The sequence below is a fragment of the Onychostruthus taczanowskii genome, unplaced genomic scaffold (assembly GCF_017590055.1).
Source record: "Onychostruthus taczanowskii isolate IOZ18803 unplaced genomic scaffold, ASM1759005v1 scaffold87, whole genome shotgun sequence".
NCBI classification, from domain to species: domain Eukaryota; kingdom Metazoa; phylum Chordata; class Aves; order Passeriformes; family Passeridae; genus Onychostruthus; species Onychostruthus taczanowskii.
In genome coordinates, this window is record NW_024506662.1 from 2,869,834 (window position 1) to 2,895,205 (window position 25,372).

General features: G+C 42.6%; 1 protein-coding gene across 1 annotated transcript in view; it reads left to right on the forward strand.

The window, feature by feature from the left end:
• Positions 1–24,402, forward strand: part of XDH (xanthine dehydrogenase) — a 49,344-nt gene extending 24,942 nt beyond the window's left edge. The window contains exons 15-37 of the mRNA XM_041425109.1: positions 350–534; positions 1,306–1,474; positions 1,922–2,011; positions 2,703–2,872; positions 5,360–5,483; positions 5,869–5,988; positions 7,546–7,642; positions 8,649–8,773; positions 9,464–9,597; positions 11,049–11,136; positions 11,771–11,857; positions 13,244–13,435; positions 13,925–14,070; positions 14,654–14,735; positions 15,297–15,392; positions 16,101–16,229; positions 17,228–17,302; positions 18,125–18,177; positions 19,248–19,362; positions 19,969–20,034; positions 21,575–21,763; positions 22,203–22,370; positions 23,101–24,402. Coding sequence (XP_041281043.1) covers positions 350–534; positions 1,306–1,474; positions 1,922–2,011; positions 2,703–2,872; positions 5,360–5,483; positions 5,869–5,988; positions 7,546–7,642; positions 8,649–8,773; positions 9,464–9,597; positions 11,049–11,136; positions 11,771–11,857; positions 13,244–13,435; positions 13,925–14,070; positions 14,654–14,735; positions 15,297–15,392; positions 16,101–16,229; positions 17,228–17,302; positions 18,125–18,177; positions 19,248–19,362; positions 19,969–20,034; positions 21,575–21,763; positions 22,203–22,370; positions 23,101–23,151 — 2,751 coding nt within the window. The 3' untranslated portion in view covers positions 23,152–24,402. The remainder of the gene's footprint in view (positions 1–349; positions 535–1,305; positions 1,475–1,921; positions 2,012–2,702; positions 2,873–5,359; positions 5,484–5,868; positions 5,989–7,545; positions 7,643–8,648; positions 8,774–9,463; positions 9,598–11,048; positions 11,137–11,770; positions 11,858–13,243; positions 13,436–13,924; positions 14,071–14,653; positions 14,736–15,296; positions 15,393–16,100; positions 16,230–17,227; positions 17,303–18,124; positions 18,178–19,247; positions 19,363–19,968; positions 20,035–21,574; positions 21,764–22,202; positions 22,371–23,100) is intronic.
• Positions 24,403–25,372: the final 970 nt, after the last annotated feature.

Consider the following 25,372-nt stretch of genomic DNA (forward strand, 5'->3'; position numbering starts at 1 on the left):
TGAGAAACTGTAATTTTGTTTATGCACAAACAATCTGTCTTGGTTCTTCCTCTTAATAATGGAAAAATGTGACAGGCACGAGCAGATCTCTGTCAAAGCTTGTTTCCCCCCACAGTCCTAGGCTTGGTAACAACCACTGAACTGATACATTAGAATTAATCACTGAATTATGTGAAAATAAACAGTGCTGCCTGAACAAACATGTCCTGCTTGGCCCTGCACAATGAATCAACCAGATACTGTTCCCTGGAATAACTCATGCACATAGAGATAGGTAAACAGCCTGTCCACATTTACACTCCAAAGCATGCCAAGGTAGAGGATAAAGAAATATTTTCCTGTTTTTCAGGGTGAATACTTCTCAGCTTTCAAGCAGGCTTCCCGTCGTGAGGATGACATTGCTATTGTCACCTGTGGGTTGAGAGTCCTGTTCCAAGACGGCACAAGCAGAGTGGAGGAGATAAAACTGAGCTATGGAGGAATGGCTCCTACCACTGTCCTGGCACTGAAAACTTGCAAGGAACTCACTGGCAGGTAGGAATTTTTCTGTGATAAAGATTGTCTAATGGAACAGTGCAGATTTTTACAGGAGCAATTTAAATATCTAAAACATCCTAAATCCTCTCTAAAAGTACATCAAAAGAGAAAGGGGAAGAAGTATAGTTATGCTTCTGCAGCAGTGTGTTTTGTGTAATGCCTTGCTTCCTCCAGTATGCCTTACCCTCAAAGATCCACGCCATTCTCTCATTCAGAGAGACATTTTCTTTCCAAATTCACTCATCAGTTGAAGTGGACAGCAGCTAGATGTGTTCATGACCTACAAAACTGTGTTTGTTTCAAATTGGACAGAAAAGTCAGGGTTTTTATCACGCAATATCTTTGCCATATCTTTAGGGGAGGTAACATAAGCCCAAGATGACAGCAGAGCACACACATGTGCTATGAACAGATAGAACTGATGGCTGTTGCTTGACAGCTCATGGGAGTAGCGTGAAGCTGTGTCAGGGGATGTTTAGTTTGGATATCAGGGGAAAAGTTTCTTTACCCAGAGAGTGGTTGGGCACTGGAACAGGCTCCCCAGGGCAGTGGTCAGAGCACCAAGCCTGACAGAGCTGAAGAAGCATTTGGACAACAATCTCAGGCACACGGTGTGACCCTTGGGCTGTTCTGTGCAAGGCCAGGAGCTGGACTCTGTGATCCTGATGGGCTCCTTCCAGTTCAGCATACTCTGTGTCAGAAGAGTTAGTCTGCCCTGGTGAATTTAGGTCTGAAGAAGGTCTCTGTGTCCTCTCTGTTCCCTTCCAGAGACTGGAATGAGAAGCTGCTGCAGGATGCCTGTCGCTTGCTGTCGGGGGAGATGGATCTGTCTCCTTCTGCTCCCGGGGGCATGGTGGATTTCCGACGCACACTCACCCTCAGCTTCTTCTTCAAGTTCTACCTGACAGTCCTTCAGAAACTGAGCAAGAGTGGCACTGTGAGTGCTCCTTGGGAAGGCAGATTTGGGGAAGGAGAACCTCTTTGTGCTGCCTTGGGGAAGGCACCGGGGGAGTTCAGATTTGAGTAGAGGTCCACCTGATAACAAAATCTGTGCTGCAATAGCTCCAGAGCTGTTCTACTGCTTGCATAACAGGGACTTGTGTATCTTCCCACTTGCTTCCTCCTGGCACCCTCCCCTTGTGGTGGAAGGGTGTAGCTCTGTGGTTCACAGGATGATTCCGCTTCTCCTGTTCGCAGCATTACAAGTGATCTTGTGGCTCTGTGTTTGTTCTTGGCACAGAGCCGGAGCCTCGTTTGCCTTTAACTCAGTAGATTATGGATTACCTTAAGTGGGAGATGGAGAATGGAAAATATCCTGAACTACTAGGGAATGTGAGAAAGGAGTTGGAAGGGAAGGTGATTTTCTTTAATATGTCTCTGGCAGAAAACTGGGTGTGAGCCTGTCCCTTCAAACTACATCAGTGCTACAGAGCTGTTTCACAAAGATCCCATTGCAAATGCCCAGCTCTTCCAAGTAAGTAGCAGCTTTCCCAAGTAAGTAGCAGTGTCAGCATGACATAAATGCAGGCTTTTCTGTATCTCAAACTCTGGTTCTTATCTTCTTGTCTCCCTAAGTATGGTCATCACATAAACTTTGATAATGCCATGCATGAAGCTTGTATTTGGGTCTCAATCCTTTCCTCACTTTAGGATACTGTTCTTTCCTATTATTGTCCAAGAGAGGCCAAGCTTTCTCTGTGGCTGAGGGATTTATAAAAATTGCTTTTTCTCCTATACCTAGCTCTATATCCAAACTGAAATTCCCCTTCAGCTTTCCCCAGTTATAGCCTGCCTTTCTTGGCATCTCTCAGGCTTCACATTTGGGATGTATCTTCTTTGTTATTTCTCTGTCAGTGACCCATTCTCTTCACCTTTGAGAGTAGAATCCAGTTTCAGTACTTGAACTTTCTTTTGCAGGATGTGAAATCAAACCCTTCCCTTCCATAGCAATTTCAAAGCCCAAACTACTTTCACTTCATTCCCTACAGCACCCCTCTGTGTAGCCACATCTTGTGGCATCTTGTTTACCTTCCTTTCCCACAGGACTGAGCTCCCATCCCATTCCCCATTCTCTAGAACGTCTCACAGCGCTCTTTGCTCTCCCATCAATGCTTCAATCCCCTTCCACCCAAGCCAGCAGTAGCTAGCCATGTGTTTTACTCCAGGAAGTGCCCAAGGGGCAGGCTGTGGAAGATATGGTGGGCAGGCCTCTGGTGCACGTTTCAGCAGCCAAACAAGCCAGTGGAGAAGCTGTGTACTGCGATGACATCCCTCACTACGAGAACGAGCTGTACCTGACGCTGGTGACCAGCACTAAGGCCCACGCCAAGATCCTGTAAGTGCTGCTTCTCCGTTCCAAACGTTGGAAGCATCCGGTGCCTGGTGGCTTGGAAAACATCAATCTGTCAGGGTGTGGGTGAGGGAAAGGTTTTGCTTAGGTGTAAAGCTCCAGTTCTTTGCACATTGTTACATGGAGGCGAGCTCTGTGTGTGTGTGACAGCTGCCTTGCAAGTCTGCCTCAGTGGGAATGTGAAGGAGCCAACACCAAACTTTGGGCTTTGCTGAAGCACAAAAGCCCTCAGCCTAGGCCAAACTTTTTTGTATTTCCCATCTCTTATACTCAGGCATACAGGATTAAAAAAGAGCAGGGTAGGAGAGCACCACAGAGGTTGGGATGTCATTTTAATCACTAACTGCAGCATGCAGCTTGATGATTCTCCTTCTATCTGCCTGAAAAATTAGGTTGTAAGATGCAATTCTACCAGCTCTCCTGCTGGTGAGTCAGCTGTGGGCACTGGGTTTTGCCTTGCACGGTGCTTGCCTGCCCTGGCTCTGATCAAGCCCTGTGCACAAAAGTCATTTGTGAATTTGCATCAGCTGTGAGGTGTAGCCCTGTTTGTGCTTGGCTATAGCAAGGTGGACAAGTCAGTATTTGGAAGTGCAACTGTCTCAGAAAGCATCTTGTCCATCCAGGGCATGACTGGTACCTAATTTAGAACAATAGTGAATAACCAACGCCTAAAGGCCAATCCTGGCACGTAATGCCATCTACATTCTCATATGAATTTTAATGCTGTCATATTGCAGGCTGGCTGCCCCCACAAACCCTAAATTTGTTTATATGGTGGTGGTTCTGCAGGCTCTCTTCTGCCCTCAGCTGCTTTGATGTGGGACACTCTGTGTTACACTGGCTTGTGTCATCCTCAACAGCCCTGAAATGTGCTGTGCATTCCTTAGGCAGTACTTCCTGCCTAGTTAGGCTTCCTGTGCAGAGCTTTCCCATTGTGGCATGGGCAGCATGGTGGTCAGGGATGCACAGATGCAGTAATTGACTCCCAGGTTATGAAAGAAACTGCTCTGTTCATCACAGTTAATTTTTAGGTGTTGCAATGTGCAATGCAGACATTTAAGTGGTGTTACTACCACCAGGGCAGATGGGGAGATAGAGAAGGCATCCCATCCATGCTTGTGACCACAACATGCAGTGTTTTCTAAAAGCTGCTGTACACATTGCTCCTGCATTTATGTTTTGTACACATATTTCAGGCTGGGAGCCTGTAGCATTCTGTAGAGGAATATTCAATCAGGGGACAAAAGTATCAACCTATGATTTTGGCAGAGTCAAAATATTGACTCTGGAAACTTCCACTTCATCCTAGTCAGATTTTGAGTGTAAATCAGACACCAGCTGCCTCTGCATTTGTAACTAAGGGAAAGACACTTCATCCTAGTCAGATTTTGAGCACCAAGTGTAAATCAGACACCAGCTGCCTCTGCATTTGTAACTAAGGGAAAGTGTTAGGGGGTTGTTTCTGAGCTACTGCTGCAGAAACACAGGAAAGAGAACTTTCCAAAGAAAAACAGCATTTTGAGTTCCTGCTGTCTAGGGGTTCATGTGGGAAAGTTCATTCATACATTTAATGTCTTTTTTAAAGGTCTCTGGCTCACTGGGATATATAAACAGCTGCTTTCGGGCGCAGTTTATATCAAAGTTTTAGGAATTTGAAACAAGTTGCTGAAAAAATTGCAGCAATTTACAGAAGGCAATAAATCATCCAGTCAGCAAAATCAAAGCCACAGCACTTCTATTCACAACTGTTTCTCTGTAAAGCCAATGTACAGAATATTGCAAAAGGATCCTGAAAGTCTTTTGTAATATATTTTTACAAAGTTCTCCATTTAAAAATTAAATTATATTGCCCTTTTTTTAGTTATTTTGTCACTGAGTTTTAAATCTATATATGATTGAAGCAGACAAGCATTTTGGTTAGATACTTCTTTTGCTAATTACCAAAGAAAGCCTTTCATGAAAGTTTTTGTCTTTTTGACCATCACTTCTTTTGCATCCTCTTAAAAACCCTAAAGCTTCCTTATGATTGATCCTCAACAATTTCTCCCTGACTCACCCATGGCAGATGATACATGTCTGCACAAAAATTTCACATTTATCCATATTCTTGCCCTAATGGCAAGAATCATGGCAGCTAAGAAGACAGTGGAGGCACAGCATCACTAACACCAACTTGTTATCAAAGGATCTTTAGTACATGTGGCAACTGGATCAAGTTCAGATATGTCTTGGGGAAAAGATGTATGACATAGTCCAAAGAAGCAGGGTGGTGGTCAGTCTCACAGTCAGGATTAAAATTTTCTTATAGATCCCAAATTATTTTAGTCTCCTATGTTATGCTGTCAGTCTCACATGATATTCACGTGGCATAGCCAAACTCGAGGAAATCAGGCCTGAATTTGTATTGGAATCTCATAATCACTTACACAAAGAAAAAATGAGAAATAACACTGTCTCTCCCTCTTTCCTTAGTTCTGTAGATGCATCTGAAGCTCAGAGTGTTCCTGGGTTTGTGTGTTTTGTTTCTGCCAAGGATGTTCCTGGCAGTAATGTCACTGGCATCGCTAATGATGAGACTGTCTTCGCTAAGGATGTGGTATGTAGCTAAAAGTAGCCTTTTTCAGTCATGCTGCTCAGGATATAACATTTCTCATACTGTCCAGTCAAGTCCTCTACCTTATACAGAGATAGATTTCTATTGACCCCTGTGCAGTTAATTTAGTGCCAAATTCAATAAGGCCCAAATCCCTTTGCCCTGTGCCCCTCTCCTCTGTTATCTCCACAATTCTTCTCTAAGCTGCAGCCCCCTGGGACAGGCTCACTCACTCCAAACTTGCTTGTGTTTATTTTCCCTGGGCTGATTTTTAATGGATTGGCCTGAACAAACTGCATAAAAGGAATAGATAAAGAGAATTATCATGAGTCTCTCCTCACTGCAAACACACACCCCAAGTGATGGTGGGTCCCAATCTTGCCTGTAGGTCACCTGTGTGGGTCACATCATTGGTGCAGTCCTTGCAGACACACAGGAACATTCCAGGAGAGCAGCTAAAGCTGTGAAGATTAAGTATGAAGAACTTCAACCTATTGTCACAATTGAGGTAAGATGGCTCAGTGCTGCATCTGCAGTTGGTTTGGGACCCCCTGCTGTCTAGTTCTGTTCTCACACATGTGGTGACTTAGCCCCACATTTTGTTTGTGTTTGTGGGTGCAACAGGGTACTGATAGAAGAAGTAATTTGTGATTTTAAATATAAAGAAGGTACATCTTTGGTGCCCTGCTGATTTAGAGTACATTAACTTTTTCTGTGCTATTTAAAGCTGACACAAATAAACCAAACTCAGGGAGATACTATTGTGCTCAACAGAAAATTTTTTAAATAAACAAGGTTACTGTGAGTTAGATTCTTATCCACAGAAGCTTGCTTTGAATATTCTCTGGTCTGACCCTGCTGGCTTCATTGATATCCATTCCCTCTTCTTTCTCTCATTTATAACAAGAAATAATAAGGTGTGAAAATGTCTTTTCTAGCTCTGTCACTGCACTGCTTCTCTGAGATTTCTGCAGACCACTTGTTTAATTTCTAAGTTGATGAAATTAATTTTCGGGAGTGCACTCCCTGCTGTGAACTGTATGGCCACAGTCTTTAAGTGCCTTTTCTCAAAGCTGAAGAAATAAATATCAACAATGCATGACCATTTCATGCTTTTTTAACTAGAAAATTTGTTGACAAGATCTCCTTATGAGACACTAAAAGCAAATGATAATATCTACACATTCATTTCTAGAAATGAGAAAGAAAAATGTATGAAGCCATTTTTAGTGGAGAAATTAGAAACATAGGATTCTAATGAAATGTTTTTAATAGTCAATATTTCATACCATGTATTTTGTAATGAATTTTACAGGAAACTGTATTCATGTAAATAGGAAGAGCTGTACACTGTCTCATGCAGACATTGGTACTGTCATCTGAGGACAGAGATTTGGGGTTGTTTGGGTGATTTGTGGATTAACAAACAGTGTGTGAGATCTTCGCCTTTTCTGGGGCTTCTAGTTGTTCATTCACCCAGGGAACGTGAGAGTATGGGAGTGGAGCCAAAAACATGCTGGTGGTTGTTTTGGTTTTTGTTGCTTGATATTTGGTGGGGGTTGTTTTCATTATGGAAAGCTTCAGTTTTAGCAAAAGGAAAAAGCCTTTGTTAAACTTCCCTTATATACTTCCCTGTATATTAGCTCAGAAGTGAACTACTACTGCACTTCTTATCTGAGAGGTTTCATTTTCTCTTTCTCTTTTATTTCTCTTTTTTTTTTTTTATCCTTTCTCCCACTCTATGGGCTACAGACAAGAGTTAATATAAGTTGTAAGTTATTAAATTATAGCTCTTGTGGTTACAGGCCCTGAGGTTCTGGGTCCTCAATGTAAAACAAGTCACAAGGAGTACTTTAAGATTGTCCAATTATGGTGGTATTGGTTGTGAAATTGCTTTGTTGCCAAAAGTTATTTTCTATTGCTTTTAGTAAAGTCTCTTGGCTACTGCCATAGAAATTGTCTGATAAGTTGTGCTTTTTATCTTGGATATTTCTTCTTCAGTTAGAGGAAGGTTTGATTTCATTCCACTTAGACAAAAATGTCACTGTGTCTTTCTGTTTCCTAGGAAGCGATTGAGAAAAAATCTTTCTTTAAGGATATAAAGAGGATTAATAAGGGAGATGTGAAGAAAGGATTTGAAGAATCTGATCACATTTTGGAGGGTGAGAATAAGCATTAATAACTCTTTTAAAATAGTACTGTTTGTTACAAAAGTCAAGCCATCAGCTTCCTTTTTTTTTCATATGATCCTGAGAGTAGGATTTGCAGGACTGAACTGATTTCTTATAAAGTTTCAGACTGATATACAAATGTTATTGTTTGAAACAAACCTGGATGCTGCCAGCTGTGCCCCCAGAAAACACTCTTTTTTTCAATCAAAGCACACATTTTTCTTGAACAAATATTCGTAGAATATTTGGTTTTTTTTCTTTTCTGAAATTTTTCCCTGTCCTGACATAGTCTGGTCTAAATCTTATAGGCAGCCAATTTCCTTTAATCTGGTGTATGGCTGTATCTTAGGCAAATGGGCCACAAAGAACAGATCAGGGCCATGGCTGAGAAAGGAGATTGTTTCTGACATTTAATTGTGTGTAGCATGACTGGAAATTGTACCCTCAGCACTGCCAGGTAAGATGCCCTGGGAAAGAGCCACATGCAGTGATAGAAAACTAATTCCCAGTTAGATCATCTTGAGGCATTTTGGGTTTCTGTTTTTTGTTCTCCAGTTTCAAAGTCTGCAACCTTGTACTTTATCTACTCAGCTAGACTATACTTGATTTATTTTTATTCTTATCTCAGTGGTGTTATTGAGGCAGTCTTGAAAGGCACCAAATACTGCATCTTCAGAGATGCTGGATCAATGGCATGGTGTGCAGACTTATTTTTGAAATGCCAGCCACTTGTGTTTTATAACTAAGATTTCTAAAAAGTGGAAAGGAAGCATGTATGGAATTTTTATTGTGTTTTGTTGTTCTATTTTTTGTTGTTTTTTAAAGATTGAACCAGTAGTGTCACTTTTAGAGCTAGTGATATCCAGTGCTGGGTAAAGCAAGGGGTTGTCACTTAACACATGTACAGAAGGCAATAAATTGAAGACAACGTGTAATGGGTGACACCTTGTAATACCAGGGATGCCCTTTCTGTGGGGCATTTATTTCAATTTTCTAGGAGAGATGTACCTTGGTGGTCAGGAGCATTTCTACCTGGAAACTCACTGTACTTTGGCTGTGCCAAAGGGAGAAGATGGTGAGATGGAACTCTTTGTGTCAACCCAGAACCCAATGAAGACACAGGTACTTCTCATTAACCTGGTGCCTAAAAGGCATTTGTTTCTCAGTTTCAGACTAGATGAATGGTTGTTTTGTAGTTGTTCTTATTTGATTCTTCAATTAAAAACCACATAGGCTTAGAGTTGGGTATGGGATCTAAAGCCCTTACCCATCCTGCTGGAGTCCTGAATCTCCTTCCAGGTGGCAGAGATATTTCTGTTGGCAACACATCTTTGTTAGGAGGGATTACATGCTTAGTCCTTTCTGGGGAGGGTCCCAGCTGCTCAGAACACACGAGGCTTGAATGACACATCAGAAAGAGAGATGGTGAAACCACTGGCTGTGCACCAACTCTCCCATTCCATGAGATTGGCTACTGGCACCATGGGGTGTCCTTGGCCCGTTTACTGGCCCACCAAGACTGTTCAAAGGTCTCTCAATGCAGTGAGGGTGGTATGGATGTCAAAGCCTGTGCTAAATGACACCTGTGTCTTGGTTACCTCATCTTGTGTCAGTCTTTTCCTGAATCTGACCCTGTGTGCTGCAGCACTGTGCCTTTCCCCCTCAGTCATCAAATGCTGGGCTTATTGGCTCCAATTCCATCAAATCCAGTATTTGCACTGTTGAAATGGTTTCAGGAAGGCAATGTGTTGGCATTTAGTTCTTAACACCAGCTGAGCTCCCTACATGTCCTGCTGTTTTGTTTTTCTTTAGGAGTTTGCTGCTAATGCACTGGGAGTGCCTTCAAATCGAGTTGTGGTTCGAGTGAAAAGAATGGGAGGAGGATTTGGAGGAAAAGAGACTAGGAGTACTATTTTGACATCTGTAGTGGCTGTTGCAGCCTTCAAGTAAGTTTGGGTGTGGGGGAAGAGGGATTTTTTTTTTCCTTCAGATTGTCCCAGGCTGCCTCTTTCTGGAGCACCATATCTGCTGGAGCACTTTCAATACTCTGTATGTCTTCTTACTGTACCACTTATAGCAAGCTTGGGATTTCCCAAAGGAGGTGTCTAATGGGTTCCTAGCTGGTAGGAGGGATTGAACCTGCCCAGAGGGGCTAAGTTTATGTAGGAATGTCAGCTTTTAATAGGAAAGGGGGGAAAGCCTCCTTATTCTTTACTCCTTTGGTGCTCTCTGAAAACTCTTGGATCTCAAATTATTTGCCTTTCCCCCTCACTTCACCCCAAACCATTTCAAAATCCAGCCCCAGCCATGTGTTTTCTTGTTCAATAGAGGTATGAGAATCTCTTCTTTGTTCAAAACTCTACTACACCAGTCTTGCTTCATTATATGTCTGCACTTCTGAAAGCTCCCTCTTGGGATTTTTCCCTAGGAATGGTGGCAGGGCTTGGAACCCACACTTTTCAAACCCTTAAAAGGTCAGGGAATTAACCTAGGTTGCAACCATTTGTAAAGAGTAGATTGGAAAAGTGCTCCTGGTTTCCAGAGTTTTGCTGTGGGCTCATGTTTAACTGTGCAGGCTTTGGGTGGACATGGCCTCTGAGGTGACATTTCTGCCCTGCCTGTACCCTGCCCTTCCCAGTGCTGGCAGAGCTGGAGGGATCTTGCAACACAGCAGCAGTTTGACAAAATACCTTTGGATGAGGGAGGACAAGCAAAATGAAACTCTGTTTTTAAATTGACTGTATTTTTTTCTGTTCTAAGCAAACAATCTGCTTTCTCTAATTAATCAGTAATACATTTGCATCCTTTTCTTCTCTTTATCTCTGCCAGCCAAACCACTGTTTGACATCCTGGAGGCTACAAAACAACATATATGACATTTGCTAGATACTGGTACAACCTGAAGACAGGCACTTGAAAGGCAAAGTTGTTAGAAAATTAAGAACCACTCCTATTCTCCCCCTTGTTTTCCTCCTTGATAATAAATAAGCAAATAAAAAACAAGGTCAAATTGAAGGCTAGTTAGTACTTTGCATCATTATGTAATTCCTGTGGCATTGTCTTTTTCAAAGCCAAAAGAGTGCCTTGAGAAATAGCCTTGAAAACAGTGTTTTCTCAGTTATTAGCATCTGTCTCTAAAAGAGATAGCTGCTAATATCTCTTTTTTTAATACAAGAGTCTTTTTTAATACAAGAGTTTTCACAAACAGGTCCCAACTTTGGAGATGTTTATTCTTTTTATTTAGTCTTGCCATATTCTTAAGAGTAAGATATATGAACTAAGCAGTTTACTCTTAACTGTCCTTTGCCATCCTGGGAAGACAAAGAGAAGAGCCTTGTTCTGCAGGAACTGCATTGTGCACTTCAGGCTTTGCCTAAAAACCCGTGTTCTTTCCCAGAACTGGCCGTGCAGTGCGGTGCATGCTGGATCGAGATGAGGACATGCTGATCAGTGGTGGGAGGCACCCCTTCCTGGGGAGGTACAAGGTATGCACACACGTGGGAAGAGCCCAGCTGGTCTCAGTGCTGTCCCCTGAGACATCAGAGAGCAGAAAGATATTGGGAAAAAATGCTGCTATGGTTGTTTCACTGCTGATCTCCCCTGCTGCAAATGGGCCAAGTCAGATGGGCTGTAGCATTTTTCCTGTTGAAGTGCTGCAGAAGTTATTTTGGCTTGGATGGTTCCCTTCTTGTGACCTCAGCTTAAATAACTCTGCCTTCCTTGCAGCCAAGACTTTGACCCTGCTGACAGTCACATTTCTTTTAGAGGTTTGCCCATTCCTGTAAAGCATCCTTTACACAGCAATGTGCTTGGTTAACTTCCTTTCTACTTCAATCCCTCTCCAATTGCTAGTGATTTTGAAAGCAAAAGCCTGTTGAGGAAATTGTGGCAGTGGTAAGTGGCCAGCACTTAATTTAGAAGAGTTCTCTGCAGCAAGATTGACACATGCATGAACCCTTTACTGGGGAACTCCCTCAGCTGCTGGCTGTGCCTGCCCTGTGCTGCACTGGGGACAGTCAGCCCTCTCTGCCTGTGTGAAAGCCATTCAGTCTTTGGAGGCAAGCACAAACCAAAACATTTTGTTGAAAAGTGATTACTGAGGAGACACTCTCTTGACAGGTTGGCTTCATGAAGAATGGGAAAGTCAAGAGTCTGGAGGTGTCATACTACAGCAATGGGGGCAACTCTATAGACCTCTCTCATGGTGTAAGTAAAATCTTCTGATGGCTAACTAAGCAGAAGGTCTGTTTCTGTGCAACCTTCTGCTCTGCCTTCAGAGAGTTGTTGCCTGCAGCACTGCTAGCACATGCAGCTCTTTGACATGACTGAAAACAGATTTTGAAGGGCTTTTGGAGCTTCTACAAATGCTCTGTGAGCCAACTCACCTGTCTTAGCATGTGCCACATAATTTTTATGGATGCTGAAATAACTCAGATTGAGCAAAGGGGTCAATAATGTTTGCTTTGCATGACAGAGGGCTGTGAGGGAAAAGTTGTTGCACAATGAAAGATGGCTGATAGATCCCTAGCTCTGGGCAAAGATAATTCCTTGGAGAAAGAAGCATCCCAGTCAATAGGTTGATCAGGACAAGCTTGCAAAGGACTGGCTAAAGCCAACACTGTGTTCCCAAGCAGTAAGGACAAAAAATGGGCCCAAGTTCTGAGTTTGTCTCCAAAAAGTTTTGCAGATGAGTAAAAACCTCTCCTTTTCTGTCATGTGAGTGATCAACTCAATAGCCTAGTGTCACACAGGCTTATTCTAGCTCACTTTCTCCAGTCCACCAAGTCTTTGATAATTTTCTGCAAAAGTTGATCCTTTTCAATAGGAAAGAACTGCAGGAGGTCTCTACCTGGCAATGCTGGCAATGTGGCTGGTGCTGGGCAGAGCAGAATGACAAGCAAGTGTCTTTGCATAAGCTGAGGGCCTGGTTGAGAGCACATCTGTGTAATTGTCTTTTTGGCTGTGTCTGAATCAGGGGACTGGAAAGTGCTCCATGTAGAGATAAGGTTTGGTTGTGTGTAATGTCCTCTCGGTGCTGCTGCTGGAAGGGAAGTCTTAAAACACAAGCCAGAAAGAAATTCTGGCCCTTTCCCAGTGTGGACAATAAGAGGACAAATATCTCAAATCTTGCAGTTACTGAAAATATTTATTTCATATGTTTGCCCCTCCTGACATAGCCCAGCACTGAGTCACTTTTCCAGTAACAGATTACTCAATGTAGTGAAAAGAAAACTCTGCTTCTTCCTGACAGATAATGGCATTTACTAACAGTTTGAGTCAGCATGAGCCCAGGGCCAAAAAAGGACTTTGAAGCTCAATCTGTCCCAGAGCCATAGGAGTCAACAGAGGAGTGTGCTTATTGTCCTGTCGTTCAGGAGAACACTACTTGACATTCCATTGCACCTGGGAGGCAGTTCTGTCTGCACGTCAGTGCTCATCCAGCTCTGTTGACTACAACACTGCAGGGTGCTAGAGAAAATGCTGATTGTTGTAAATTGGCTTCAGAGCTTCTGGTCTGGTTTTGGCACTGGTGAGAAGTCTGACATCCAATTAATATGAAATGTGTCCACCTCCATTCCTTTTCTTCACCAGGTAATGGACAGAGCCCTGTTACACTTGGATAACTCCTACAACATCCCCAATGTCAGCAGCGTGGGCATTGTTTGCAAGACAAACTTGCCTTCCAACACAGCCTTCCGTGGCTTTGGAGGGCCCCAGGGAATGATGATTGCTGAGTGCTGGATGAGTGACCTGGCTCGGAAGTGTGGCCTGCCACCTGAGGAGGTACAGACCCACTGACACCTTCCAGGGGGGTGCTGCCTTTGAACAAGCTCTGAGAACTGCATCAGCCACACAAGATTTTTAAGCATAAGAACTTTTGCTTCATTTTTGTTGAGCTCCCAGCAGGATCTCAAACTTGTGTGACAGATACATTCTTGCATGGATTATCTTCTGTTTAATTAAATTCCTTGGTAGCCTCAATTTTGTAACATCTGCTTTAAGAATAGATATTAAAAGGAAGAAAGTCCAAAGGCACCAGGTACCTTAATCTTATTGACAATGTGCATTAAGTCCCAATCTCTGAAAACTTTCAGCCTTATGTCTTAGTTCATGTTTTCCCATAAACAGATATATGTTTGTTAATTGTTTTGCTCCTTGGCTCTTTGTAGAAAGAGCAAAGGAGTAAAACTAGGAACCAACACACTTTAGATCTCATCCCTTCTTGTCTGGAGCACTAAACTTGGCCTATCCTTTCTGTGTCTTTTTGGGAAGGTGAGGAAGCTCAATCTCTACCACGAAGGAGACACAACTCATTTTAACCAAAAGCTAGAGGGATTTACTCTACGAAGATGCTGGGATGAATGTTTGTCCAGCTCCGGCTATCACGCCAGGAAGAAACTGATTGAAGAATTTAACAAGTAGGTGCCCTGGAGCTGTCTTGTCACTGGGTGCACCTGTTGGCTACTAACTTCTGAAGTTCTCTTAGCAACTTGAGTAATGTGAAGTCACACCTTATATTTGCAGACTGTCTTCTAAATATTTCTCCTTTTGAAATCCCTTTATGCTCACTGTCAGAGGAAAAGTCTGTCAGCTGGCAGCATATATGGGGCCAGAATGAGACCCAGTATGATGAGATTTTCTAAGTGAACTGTAGAAAAGAAGAGGGGGTCTGTTAAGTCCAGCTAGGATTTTCACATGACTGTCAAGGCAATCTGTTTATGCTTTCCTCTGTCTCAAAGACTTTTGTAGTTGGCTTGTATATACGACTGAGCAGTTGATAGTAGGGACAACTGTTTCTATAATGCTTGCAGAGAGCATCTTCAGTTGCAATTTCCTCTTGTTGGAACACACAAAGAAAGCCTTTAATACAAATTAGTGATGAACTCAGTCTTTATCACAGTCAAGTATTTAATTTCCATTTGATGCACAGTCAGAGGGAAGCACAGTATTGATTTATGATAAAAGGCTCATGGGTATACAAATAATGTTCTTTCTTTGCAGGCAGAACCGCTGGAAAAAGAGAGGGATAAGCATCATTCCTACCAAATTTGGCATCAGTTTCACTGTCCCATTTCTGAACCAGGTCTGTAAATATCATTTGCCTTTTCACTAGAGAATTTGATTTATGCTGCCTCCCCCAGGCCTTCCTCCATATGTACCAAACTGGAGCTTCTTGAAGAAGTAGTAAATTAGTTAAAAAAGAGCACACATTTTTCAAGCCAAAATGAGCACCACAACAGTTTCCAGTTTATACTGTCCAAAAGACACCACAATATTTCCATGGTTATGTGTTAGGTTGATTTTCTTGCCTTTCTCAATAGTAGAAACACTGCTCCTGTGTTTGAGGTGATTTGATGGACGGTCAGTGGTGTTGGAAAGCTGAGGTTAAGGGTGCATCTGTGTTTCACAGGGGCAGGATTGGATTACTTCATCTGCCTTCTGAGCTGAAAATACTGACTGGGGTTTGTTACGTCACTGGAACATCTAGTGAGTTGGTGAGACTAAACCAAACTCACCTGAAGTGTAAACAAATGGCTTTAGTTGCACCAAAGAAGAACCTCAGTCTAGTTCTGAATGAATTCTCTCCATAGCCTGCTAAGTACTCCCCTAGTTAATTTATGATGATTAATGTTCCCTGTTGTAGGCTGGAGCTCTGGTCCATGTGTATACAGATGGCTCTGTGTTACTTACACATGGTGGGACTGAGATGGGTCAAGGACTTCACACCAAAATGATTCAGGTAATAATGAGTTTGGGCTTAACTGAATAAGATGTCTTTCAGGACAATTACACTCTCCCTACAGCATTGCCTCAGGCACCTTGACACTTCTTCCTTGTTCATGCAGAGAGTAACAAATCAGGACTGATTCCTCTTCATTGTTTGAGCAGCAGTGCTAGATTTCCAGAGTATTATCACAACTAAGTATTAGAATTAGATTCTTCATCATCGCAAATCTCATTATGTAAATAATGCAGGTCATGCTTACAGTTTAACTACTCTGGCACTATCAGTTCACCTCATAAAGGTACAGTTTCTATCCATTTCATATAACAATTAGTTGTATTGAAAACATTTATATCTACATATGCTAGTGCTTTTGTAGTTAAAAAAGGTTTAAAGGAGCAAAATTCCTTTGGCAGGAAAATCTCACAGGGCTTTTGATCTTCTGTTTTCTTTTAACTGTTGAGAGAAGAATTTAGTCTCATAATAGTGAAATGAATGTCTGTCATTGTGGCAAAAAAATATGTGCACACACACATTCAGTCTGTGAAATTAAAATATAACAATGTCTTGGCCAGTTCTCAGTCCCTGGAACAACTCGGTCTGCAGGAAAAATGAAGTTTATGGTGGGAGAGGTTGCGGTGTGGGTCCTGGCAGTGTGAGCAATGACTGACAATGCTCATGGATAGAAGCGCTGCTTACCAATTGTTTGCCTTTGCTTCACAGGTCGCTAGCAGGGCCCTGGGAGTCCCCACCTCCAAAATTTACATCAGTGAGACCAGCACAAACACTGTCCCAAATACCTCCCCGACAGCCGCCTCAGTCAGCGCCGACATCAATGGAATGGCCGTCTATGTACGGAAGCTGAGTTATTTAAAGCAGCGGGTTACAAGGGAGGGCTCCAGGGCATGAAAAGCTGGCCTGTATTTATCTGTTGTTGCTTAAGGAAAACCATCAAAAGGCAGTTCCAGTGTAAGGATGTCTCATAACGTTACCTGGTATAGCTAGCAGTGGCATTAGATTGAGAATTACTATATTTTTCAAGTTATTTGAAACTCTTCTTCAGTCCTGTGGTAGTTCTAAAAATAGAGTATTTGGGATTGCTCAGAATGAGCAGAGCAAAGCATCCATTTAAATAGCCATCTTCAAAGTAATTAGTACAGCCTTATCTATAACAATGTGTTTTTTGCTGCATGTGTTAATAGCAAATGGTTTGAGAGCTGTGCTGCACAAGCTCTAAGTGTTGATCAGCTCAGAGCAAATGCAATGACATGGTCGTGGCTGTCTGCCATGGTGAAGTTACCAATGCATATATTTGCTGGGTATGTGATTTTTCCATTTCAAAACAAGAATTTAGTACTGGTCATTATCAGTGTAAAAAGACAAGGGGAAGTGAAACCTGCAAAGTAAAACAATCAGGCTGTTTTTGTTCTCTGCACAATTTATATGTGTAGGTTGAATTTTGGGAAGAAATTTTTTGTTCTTTCGGTGTTAAAGGATCATCTTGTAAGCTATGCTGAGCTGTCCTGTACAGATGGGGTAGAGACAAAGTTAATGTATAAATGAGCAGACTTCTTATATTTGTGTCATGGTCCACAAAGCTCTGTGCTGAATTTGGGATTCCTTTCTGCTATCAGCACAGCCAATCTCCTTTAAAATCCTTTTCAGGCAATATTTCTTCCTATGTAGCAAGACATCCATTAGTGACCTTTGTTCCTTTTTATGATTTGCCAAAGTCCTAAAGGCAATATTGCTTTAAATACAAGGTTCTTTGAAACTCTTAGAGGGCTCTTAATAACATAAGCTGGTTATTCAAATCTTAAACTATTTCTTCTCTCTCTCTTTGTTTCTAGAACGCATGTCAGACTATCCTAAAAAGACTTGAGCCAGTCAAGCAGTCTAATCCCAAAGGATCCTGGGAAGACTGGGTAAGCTGTTTGTGTCTGTCATGAGACAAGTGGACATTATCAGAGATTGTTTTAATTGGCAAACCATGTGTGCAGGTGTGTCCTCCTGCATCTTGCTAGCATAGATTTGAGCAAAGACAATGAAACACAAACCTGGTACAGATTTCCAAGTAATTAAAACTTACAAGAGGTCATCCCCAAGATGTCAGTTATTACTTTAATCCTGAGATTTCTCCAAATTTTGGGGCCTGCCTACGACAAACTTCATCAGACAAAAGTCTTGAGTGGTTATCTTTATCGTCAGACTACAGTCTAGGACAGAAGGAAACCTCATTTTTAATGAAGGGATTCTGTAGCATAGACAGCTCTTGTTGAGCTCCCATTCAGCCCCTATAGTGCTCCTTGTCTGCAATATCTCCGTCCCCTCAATGAGAAGAGATGGTTGGGCTGTAAGTCTCTCTTCAGATCCAAGCTCTGCTCTCCATCCGAGGCGTTTTGACTTTGGAAGTCAGGGTAGAATTTCCCTCACTAGTCAAGATGACCTATCAATTTAACCTTTGTCCCTGAGGCTAAAAGTCTAACCTGTAGCTGAGAGACAAACAAACACAAGCAGCTCTCATCCTCTGCCAGTGGCTCAAATTCTGCCCTTGGTAGCTGCTGACGGGGCTGTTCGGGGAAGCAGCTGCAATCATGATGTTTGGCAGTGCTGGCGTTGGGTAGTGTGACAGCTGTCTGTCACTGGGCATTTGCTACTTGAGGCCTCCTGGAAATGTTTTTGTGCAGTTATTTTGAATAGCCTGGTTGTATATTTTATTGTTTTCAAACTCTTGTTCACGTTGCCAGATTAAAACCGCCTATGAGAGCTGTGTCAGCCTGTCAGCCACAGGGTTTTATAGGTGAGTGAAAATTCACACTGCAGAGGCACTGACTCAAGTGCATGGATTGCATCCACGGAAATTCTGGGAAGATTTACAGCCCCCAGCCCCCTGTAACTGCTCTAAATTAAAGCTGCATTCCCTTTCCTACCTACAAGTGATAAGCTGAGGTTAACAGTCTCTTGGCTGGGGAGAATTGATTCCTGATGGAACACAGCTCTGAGAGCAAGTAAATCTGACTTCATTCCAGCTGACCTTGGTCTGAAGAGGCATAAATGAAATCAGAGCTTTGCCTGGGGCTCTGCTCTGTGTCAGCCCTGTGGCCTAGTTTTGCACTAGAACTGCCATGCAGGATAAGAGGGGACAGGGGTTGTCCTTGAGGAAAATCCTGTCTCTTGTGGCATGAGCAGATACCAGTGTTTCCAGCAGTGTTCTCCCACTTCAGACTCTTGCTGGACCCTGTGTAGTTTTGAAATGAGGAGCTTCTCTTAGTCAGCTTTCTTGCTGGAGGAAAGCAGAGATCCATCATCTTTAAGGCAGGGGGGTTGACATTAATAAATAAGCATATTTAGGGCTAAAATACACTACATGTTAGTTTCTTTTCCATCCCTGAAATGTATTTTTTCTCTTAACCAAGTGACTTGTCAGCATTTTAATAAACCAGTTTTCAGATAAAGTATAAGTAGTCAAATTTGCCATTAACTCTGCTTAAAATCAGTTCTAAGCTTAATAGAGTTTCTGCTTCAGCTTAATGATGTTCTGAAGTTTAATGGCCTTAAAGAAATGTTCAGCTGCACTCTCAAAGCAAAGGACTTTTCAGTGGATTGGTAAATAATAGCTATCACAAACCCTGAGATTTATGGGCAAATAAAGATGGCTAAAACAGTTTGATGGTTTCAATCAGGTTTTGGAATTGTTACCGAGTAGATTAAGCAGATTTCTCTTTATAGTTGTTTACACTTTTAATTTCTGCATGGGATTGACAGAAGGAATGAAACAAATGTGAATAAGGGTTTTGACAAGCAGCGATGTAGTTGTATTTGGGTTTTTTTCATGACATTAAACGTGGTTTTGTTTCTCTTTGTATCAAGAATTCCTGAAGTTGGCTACAACTTTGAAAAGAACGAAGGGAAACCATTCTCGTACTTCAGTTACGGAGTTGCCTGCTCTGAGGTTGAGATAGATTGCCTGACAGGTGACCACAAGGTGAGGGGTCAGCAGTGAAACAGAACAAATACTGTGTGTCAGCCCATTCCTGGCTCTGTCATTGGGCTGGTGTGACCTTCAGCAAATTTCTTAACTCCTCTGTTCCACAGTGCACGATCCGTAAAGTGTAATAAAACAATAATTATCTACCCTGTGGGGATTTGGGGCTTAATGAATGATTGCAAAAGTTATTGGATTTGCTTGAGTAAGAGATAGCAGCACTGTGTTGGCACAAAAGTACAGAAACATCCTGGAATTGAGTTAATAATTAAAAATAACACTGATGACTTCTGGAATGAAAGAAAAAAAAAAAAAAAAGAAGAAAAAAATTAAATCAGGATCTGACCTAGCTGATTATGCTGAGCTGCAGGCCACTGATACCAGCATCTTGGAATTAATATTAACTGGGTCCACTGGACCTCTGGGGAAAACTGCAGTGAGTTCCTTTCAATTGCTTTTGGTCTGAACTCGGATTAAAAATCAGTATGAGAAGTTCAGCTGAGATAAGATTATGTGGGGTAGTGTTTGGATACTCTTCCTCACATGAGACATGGTGGGCCAGTTCCAGAGACCTGTGCTGATTTACCTTTATTCCTGTTTTTTTAGAACATTCGCACAGACATTGTTATGGATGTTGGTACCAGTCTGAACCCAGCCATAGATATAGGACAGGTAAGTGAAAAGTATTGCTATTTCCATCATGTTAAGGCAGTCACACTGCTCTCAGGCTTTTCTATTTATTATCCCTCTCCAAGTTGTGCCTTTGCAAACACACCCTTTTTAACTTGGCACAGAATTACATAGGGAAATATTCTGTTAGGGTTTGGAGATTTTTACCTTTTGGACAATAAGACTACATGATATTGTTCAGTTACCACCCCACTGACGTTTTTCAGGCTAAATCCCAGACCTAATATTTATATTCCTATCTGTCAATATTAAGTTTATTTAACTTGGTGAAAATTCTCCTGACTAAAGAGTTAGGGTGGCAGATTCTGTCTTCCAGCTGCTGCTGTGTAGAATTCTCAATAGGAAGTTGGACCAGTCACTTATCTTGCAAAGTCCTTGGGCAGGCACAAGATTACTTCAAAATTTTGTGCAGTAATAACCACACTATCTCTTGGCAGATAAAGGTAATAAACCAAGGTTGTCTGACAGACCAAGAAATGAATTGTTAGATGTATGCTTATCTAGCCATCTTAGCTCGCTGGCTAGCTCTAGATGTTGATATGGTGTAACTCCAGTGAAACTGCTGCAGGATTTGGGATGACAGGAGAGCATGACTTGCTAAGCTCTGCTACAGCTAAATTTCTTTGAAAGTGACATTTTTTCTGAACGATTTTTTTCTTTTTTGGAAGTGTCCAAGGGGAGAGAGGGATTTTCTGTCTTTGCAGCCTGTCGCTTTAGGTTTGGGAGTTGAGAGCTGGGTAAATGGAGCCTGTCAAAGGGGTCTTCAATTCCTGTGTCCTTCCATTGCTGCAGAGGATCTGGGGGCACAGGAGAGAAAGGATGTGGCATGAGTGCAGGAATACAAGTACACAGAGATGGGTCAATGAATGCTTGTGGCTGCTCTGGCTGTCAGATACCTCAGTGGGCACAGAGAGCAGAGCTGTTTTGTGCAGCGTTGTTCAAGCACATCCTCTTCTTGTAATCTTTATCATAAAATTTACAGTAGGAAAAATATGACAATTTTTTTTGGTACTTAAATGGATATGGGAGTGTTTTCGCAGGTGTCTGTGCTGCTGACCTGATAATACACAGCATTTAGGAAAGCATTTATACTGAGAGTATAAAATAGTTTGTCTTTAGATGCTTCATCTTCAGTCCTTTTAGTCTACTTGTCCTTTGATATATCAGCAAGTTCACTCATTCAATGCTCACCTGCCTGGGAAGAAATCAATATCTTATCATTGATTTTTTTTTTTTTCTGTTGCTTCATCAGAAAATTCCTGTCCTGTGTTTACAGAAAATCTGTTTGCATATATTTGTAAATTGCTTCACCTGCCAGGGAAATGCAGCCACATTTATGTGGGAACACAGGAATTGTGCAAAGATTGTACCCAGCAGAAGGGACAAGGGTTTAGAGATAAAAAGTGGGATCTGAGTCAGGTGGGAGGAGTTGAAAACCCTGGTGGATGTCATCACTGTTTGTCCTTGTGCAGGGAAGAACAACAACAACAGAGACTGTAACCTTGTTTGGATGTGTTTGTAGATAGAAGGAGCCTTTGTCCAGGGCATTGGGCTCTTCACCATGGAGGAGCTGCGTTACTCTCCTGAAGGGAACTTGTACACTCGAGGGCCTGGCATGTACAAAATCCCAGCATTTGGAGACATCCCAACAGAATTCAATGTGTCCCTTCTCCGTGACTGCCCCAACAGCAAGGCAGTTTACTCATCCAAGGTACGCCTGTGAGGTCTGTGGGCCTCTTACTGCCCCATAACACTGTGAAGCTGAGTGGGATAAAGTCATGATCCTGTGTGTCTAAACAGTTCATCTCATCATGCTGTGGTAACTCTGAGGTCAGGATGTTTTTCTATTTCTTATCAGAAATGTGTGCACTATCCTTTCTAGTTAGGAAGAACTGAAGTAAGCTGCACATTGCCACCCTGATTGTCCATTATACAGAATGGAAGTGGCTTTGCCGTGTGAGAAAGCTTGTGTTTTCTTCCTGTTCCTTCTTTAAATGGACTGAGGGTTGATTTAGCTCAGTCTTTCCTCACTGATCACACCTGGCACACTGGAGGCTGTTTTAGCATCATGTTTCCTCAGTGAGCACACCTGGTAGACTGAGGTTCCCATCTGGAAGGCAAAGCCTCACTCTTGCTTGTGCTCTGTCTAGGCTGTGGGAGAGCCCCCTCTGTTCCTGTCTGCCTCAGTATTTTATGCCATTAAAGATGCCATCTATGCAGCAAGGAAGGACTCTGGCCTGACGGAGGCGTTCAGGCTGGACAGCCCTGCCACCCCTGAGAGGATCCGCAACGCTTGTGTGGACATCTTCACCAAAATGGTAACAGCCCCTGCTCTCACACTCTGCTCCCTGGCCAGCCTGCCCATGGGGAGTGTGCCTGGAAGTCACAGGGGTCCAGGGCTGGGATTAGGGCAGGATGGGGAGGCTGTGTCCCTGCTCCAGCAGATGGGTTTTGTTTCATGGGTGTTGTCTTTCATTTGACGTGCCATCAGCTGAGAGCCAAATCCCCAGGCCAGCACTGCTAGGGCTCCCACTGCAGGAAGGGCTCTGTACAGTATCTCTGAAGTTCAGTCCATTCCACTCTCCAAGTGTTGTGTGTGGAACAATGGCACTGGCTGCTTGTCCTGATGCTCCTGACTATCATCTCTCAGAGAATCCTCACATATGGTGAGGGCCACGGTGTGATTTAGTGGTGTCCCTCAGCAAGGGAGAGGGAGAAAAGTGTTCCTTCAAGTACTCCCTTCTTCTGGATGTTACAGCCACAGGAGTCTCCTTAGAGCTGTGGACTTGATCTGAAGGAGTGCAGGAGTTATCCCTGTCACTGGTTTCTCTGGGCTGCTCTGTCACAGTGTTGTCACAGGGCTCTGTAGTAGTCAAATATCAGGCCCCTAACAGAAGTGCCATGAGACAGACATCTCGATCTTTGGAAAAACTGGGATAGGAGCTCCTGTCTTCACAAAGTCCCATCTGAAAAGCAGCATGGTGAGACATGCTGAATGCTGGACAGGACCCTCATTTGTGCTAATTCAATCCTTTTTTCTCTTTCTAGTGCCCTTCTGCTGAGCCAGGAACCTTTAAGCCATGGTGTGTGCGTGTGTAGGAGGAAAGTTTGAGGAGAAAACTCTTGCTGAAACTGAGCTTACATCAGAGGAACCACAAGGCAGTAGGACTATAATGGAGGAAAAAAACCAACCTGTGTTCATGTGGCTCACCCACTGATTCACGGAGCTTTCACATTTAATTGTCCAATCATTGTTTTCTCTATGAGAGGAAATTGCTGCCAGATTATAGCTGTGATGTAAATTCAAATGAAGAGTAAGTTGAAGGTGATGTTATCCAGGTGTAATTGAAAAATCTTACAGATTGCATATAAAATTGCTGCAAGGATGCTTCTTACCAGCCAATGTGATTGTTTCTTTTTCCTGCTATAGGGAAAAGATGTATCACCTTGTGATGCTATGCCAAGAAGGACTCAAATGTGTTGATCCCAGACACAGAGTCCTCTAGCTGAGATGGGGGAAGGTATAAGAGGTGTTGAGGGCTGGACCCTGCTGTGTTCCCTTTGCACACAAAGCCAGCTACATCCTAGAGGAAGATGAGCAGGACTTCTGGTGTTGGCTAATGAAGATCTTACCTGTGTAATAAAAGTGTTTCAGAGGAAAAGTCTAAAATGTGACCAGCAACTGATTTTACCCCAAGTTCAATGACTGTTGCTTTGTCTGCACCTGGGCTTTAATGAGATTTTAGTTCAAGTGCTACCTTTGTCTTCTCTGATTAAAGATAAAAACTAAATATACCAAGAGTACTTCCAACAAGATGCAGCTTTGTTTGACACAGACTTTTCCTATCCCACACCTCCACATCTCTTCCCATCCTTTAAATAGGAAAGGACATCAGAGACCTTGGAGTAACAGAGAAACTTGCCCATCGATGTTCCCAAGGTAATTTACACCAGCCTAAGCAAGGGGCACGAGGAGGTTGGGCACAGCTGGGGATTAGCTGGCTCTGGGTGCCCTCTAGGGTAAATCCCTTGCTGTAGGGTAAATGCCTTGCCTTCTTTTCAAGAGATTTCTTAGTTTTGCTGAATGCAAGAGAATGGATGCATTTTGCTACAGGGAATGCTTGTCTGAAAACTCTGCTGGCTATGTGATGACCTGGTGTCATCTGGATTGAATATATTCTTTGTGTTGGATTTAGTGCTGGGCATCCCTCCTGACAGGTTTTGTCACTGTCGGATTCAACACTGGAGCACCATGTTATCTCTAGATGGTGTCAGCCACATACTGTGCCTGCTTATCATTTGCAAACTTCTATCTGTTTTTCTGGCCTACTGCTTTGTAGAAATGTCCTTTTTCTCTTTTTGCACTCCCAGGGCCATCAAAGAAGTATGGTGCAAGTGGATGTAACTCCTTATATAAAATTTTGCTTACATACAAACTTCTTAAAATTGGCCTTCATCTTAGGACTGGACAATGCATGCTCAGTGTGAAATATTTTTTTTAAGCACTCCAGGGTATACTGCTTGGAAAGGTGTAGATTTATTTCTTAACTCCAAATATTATGGATCTACCATCTAGTAGAAGAAGGGAGTTCCAGGAAGTATATTGTGCCTGTTGGGCTTGCTATGTAATTGTTTTATTAATTGAAATATGATAATTGGTGTTTCTTAAGCTCTGAGGTACTGGGAAAGAACACAATTTTGTTTTCTCCTGAAAGTTGGTAATATGTAAAAAACCTCTTGAAGAAGAAAACGTGATAATTCATGTGCAAGAACAGCTGTTGGAGCCTGTGTGTCCACATTCTTGGGTGTCCAGGAAGGGGTGCAAAATACTAAATCTGTAAGGTAGATTGGTATCAGCTCTTCCACCTTGTGGGATTGCTGGACATACTTATTCAGACCAGGATGAGAGGAAATACAAAGGTACTGTATGTTAAAGCAGAGCATGGGGACACAGAGTGGGATATCAAGGAGCTCCCAGTGTCATGCCAGGGGAAAGCTGCCAGTGTTCACAATAGGCCTGCTGCTTGTGATGGTGCTGGGAGATGTTGGGATGTCACTAGCAGGATGAATAAGTGCTCTTTGTCTCCCTACTTTTGGAGTTTTCATAATTTCAGGAGGGGTTTGTGAGTGTCTCACACAGTCACAGTGACTACCTGGTCGGGTGAATTTTTTTAAAATTAGTTGTATCAAGTCTCTGTTTTGCTATTTGCTTTGTGAGTTAATTGGAAAGCATTTGCCAAGTTCTGTGTACATGCAGAGGTCAGAGCAGGCTGCTCAGAGCAGACCTGTGGAGCCAGTTTTGCTGCAGCATCAGTGAGCC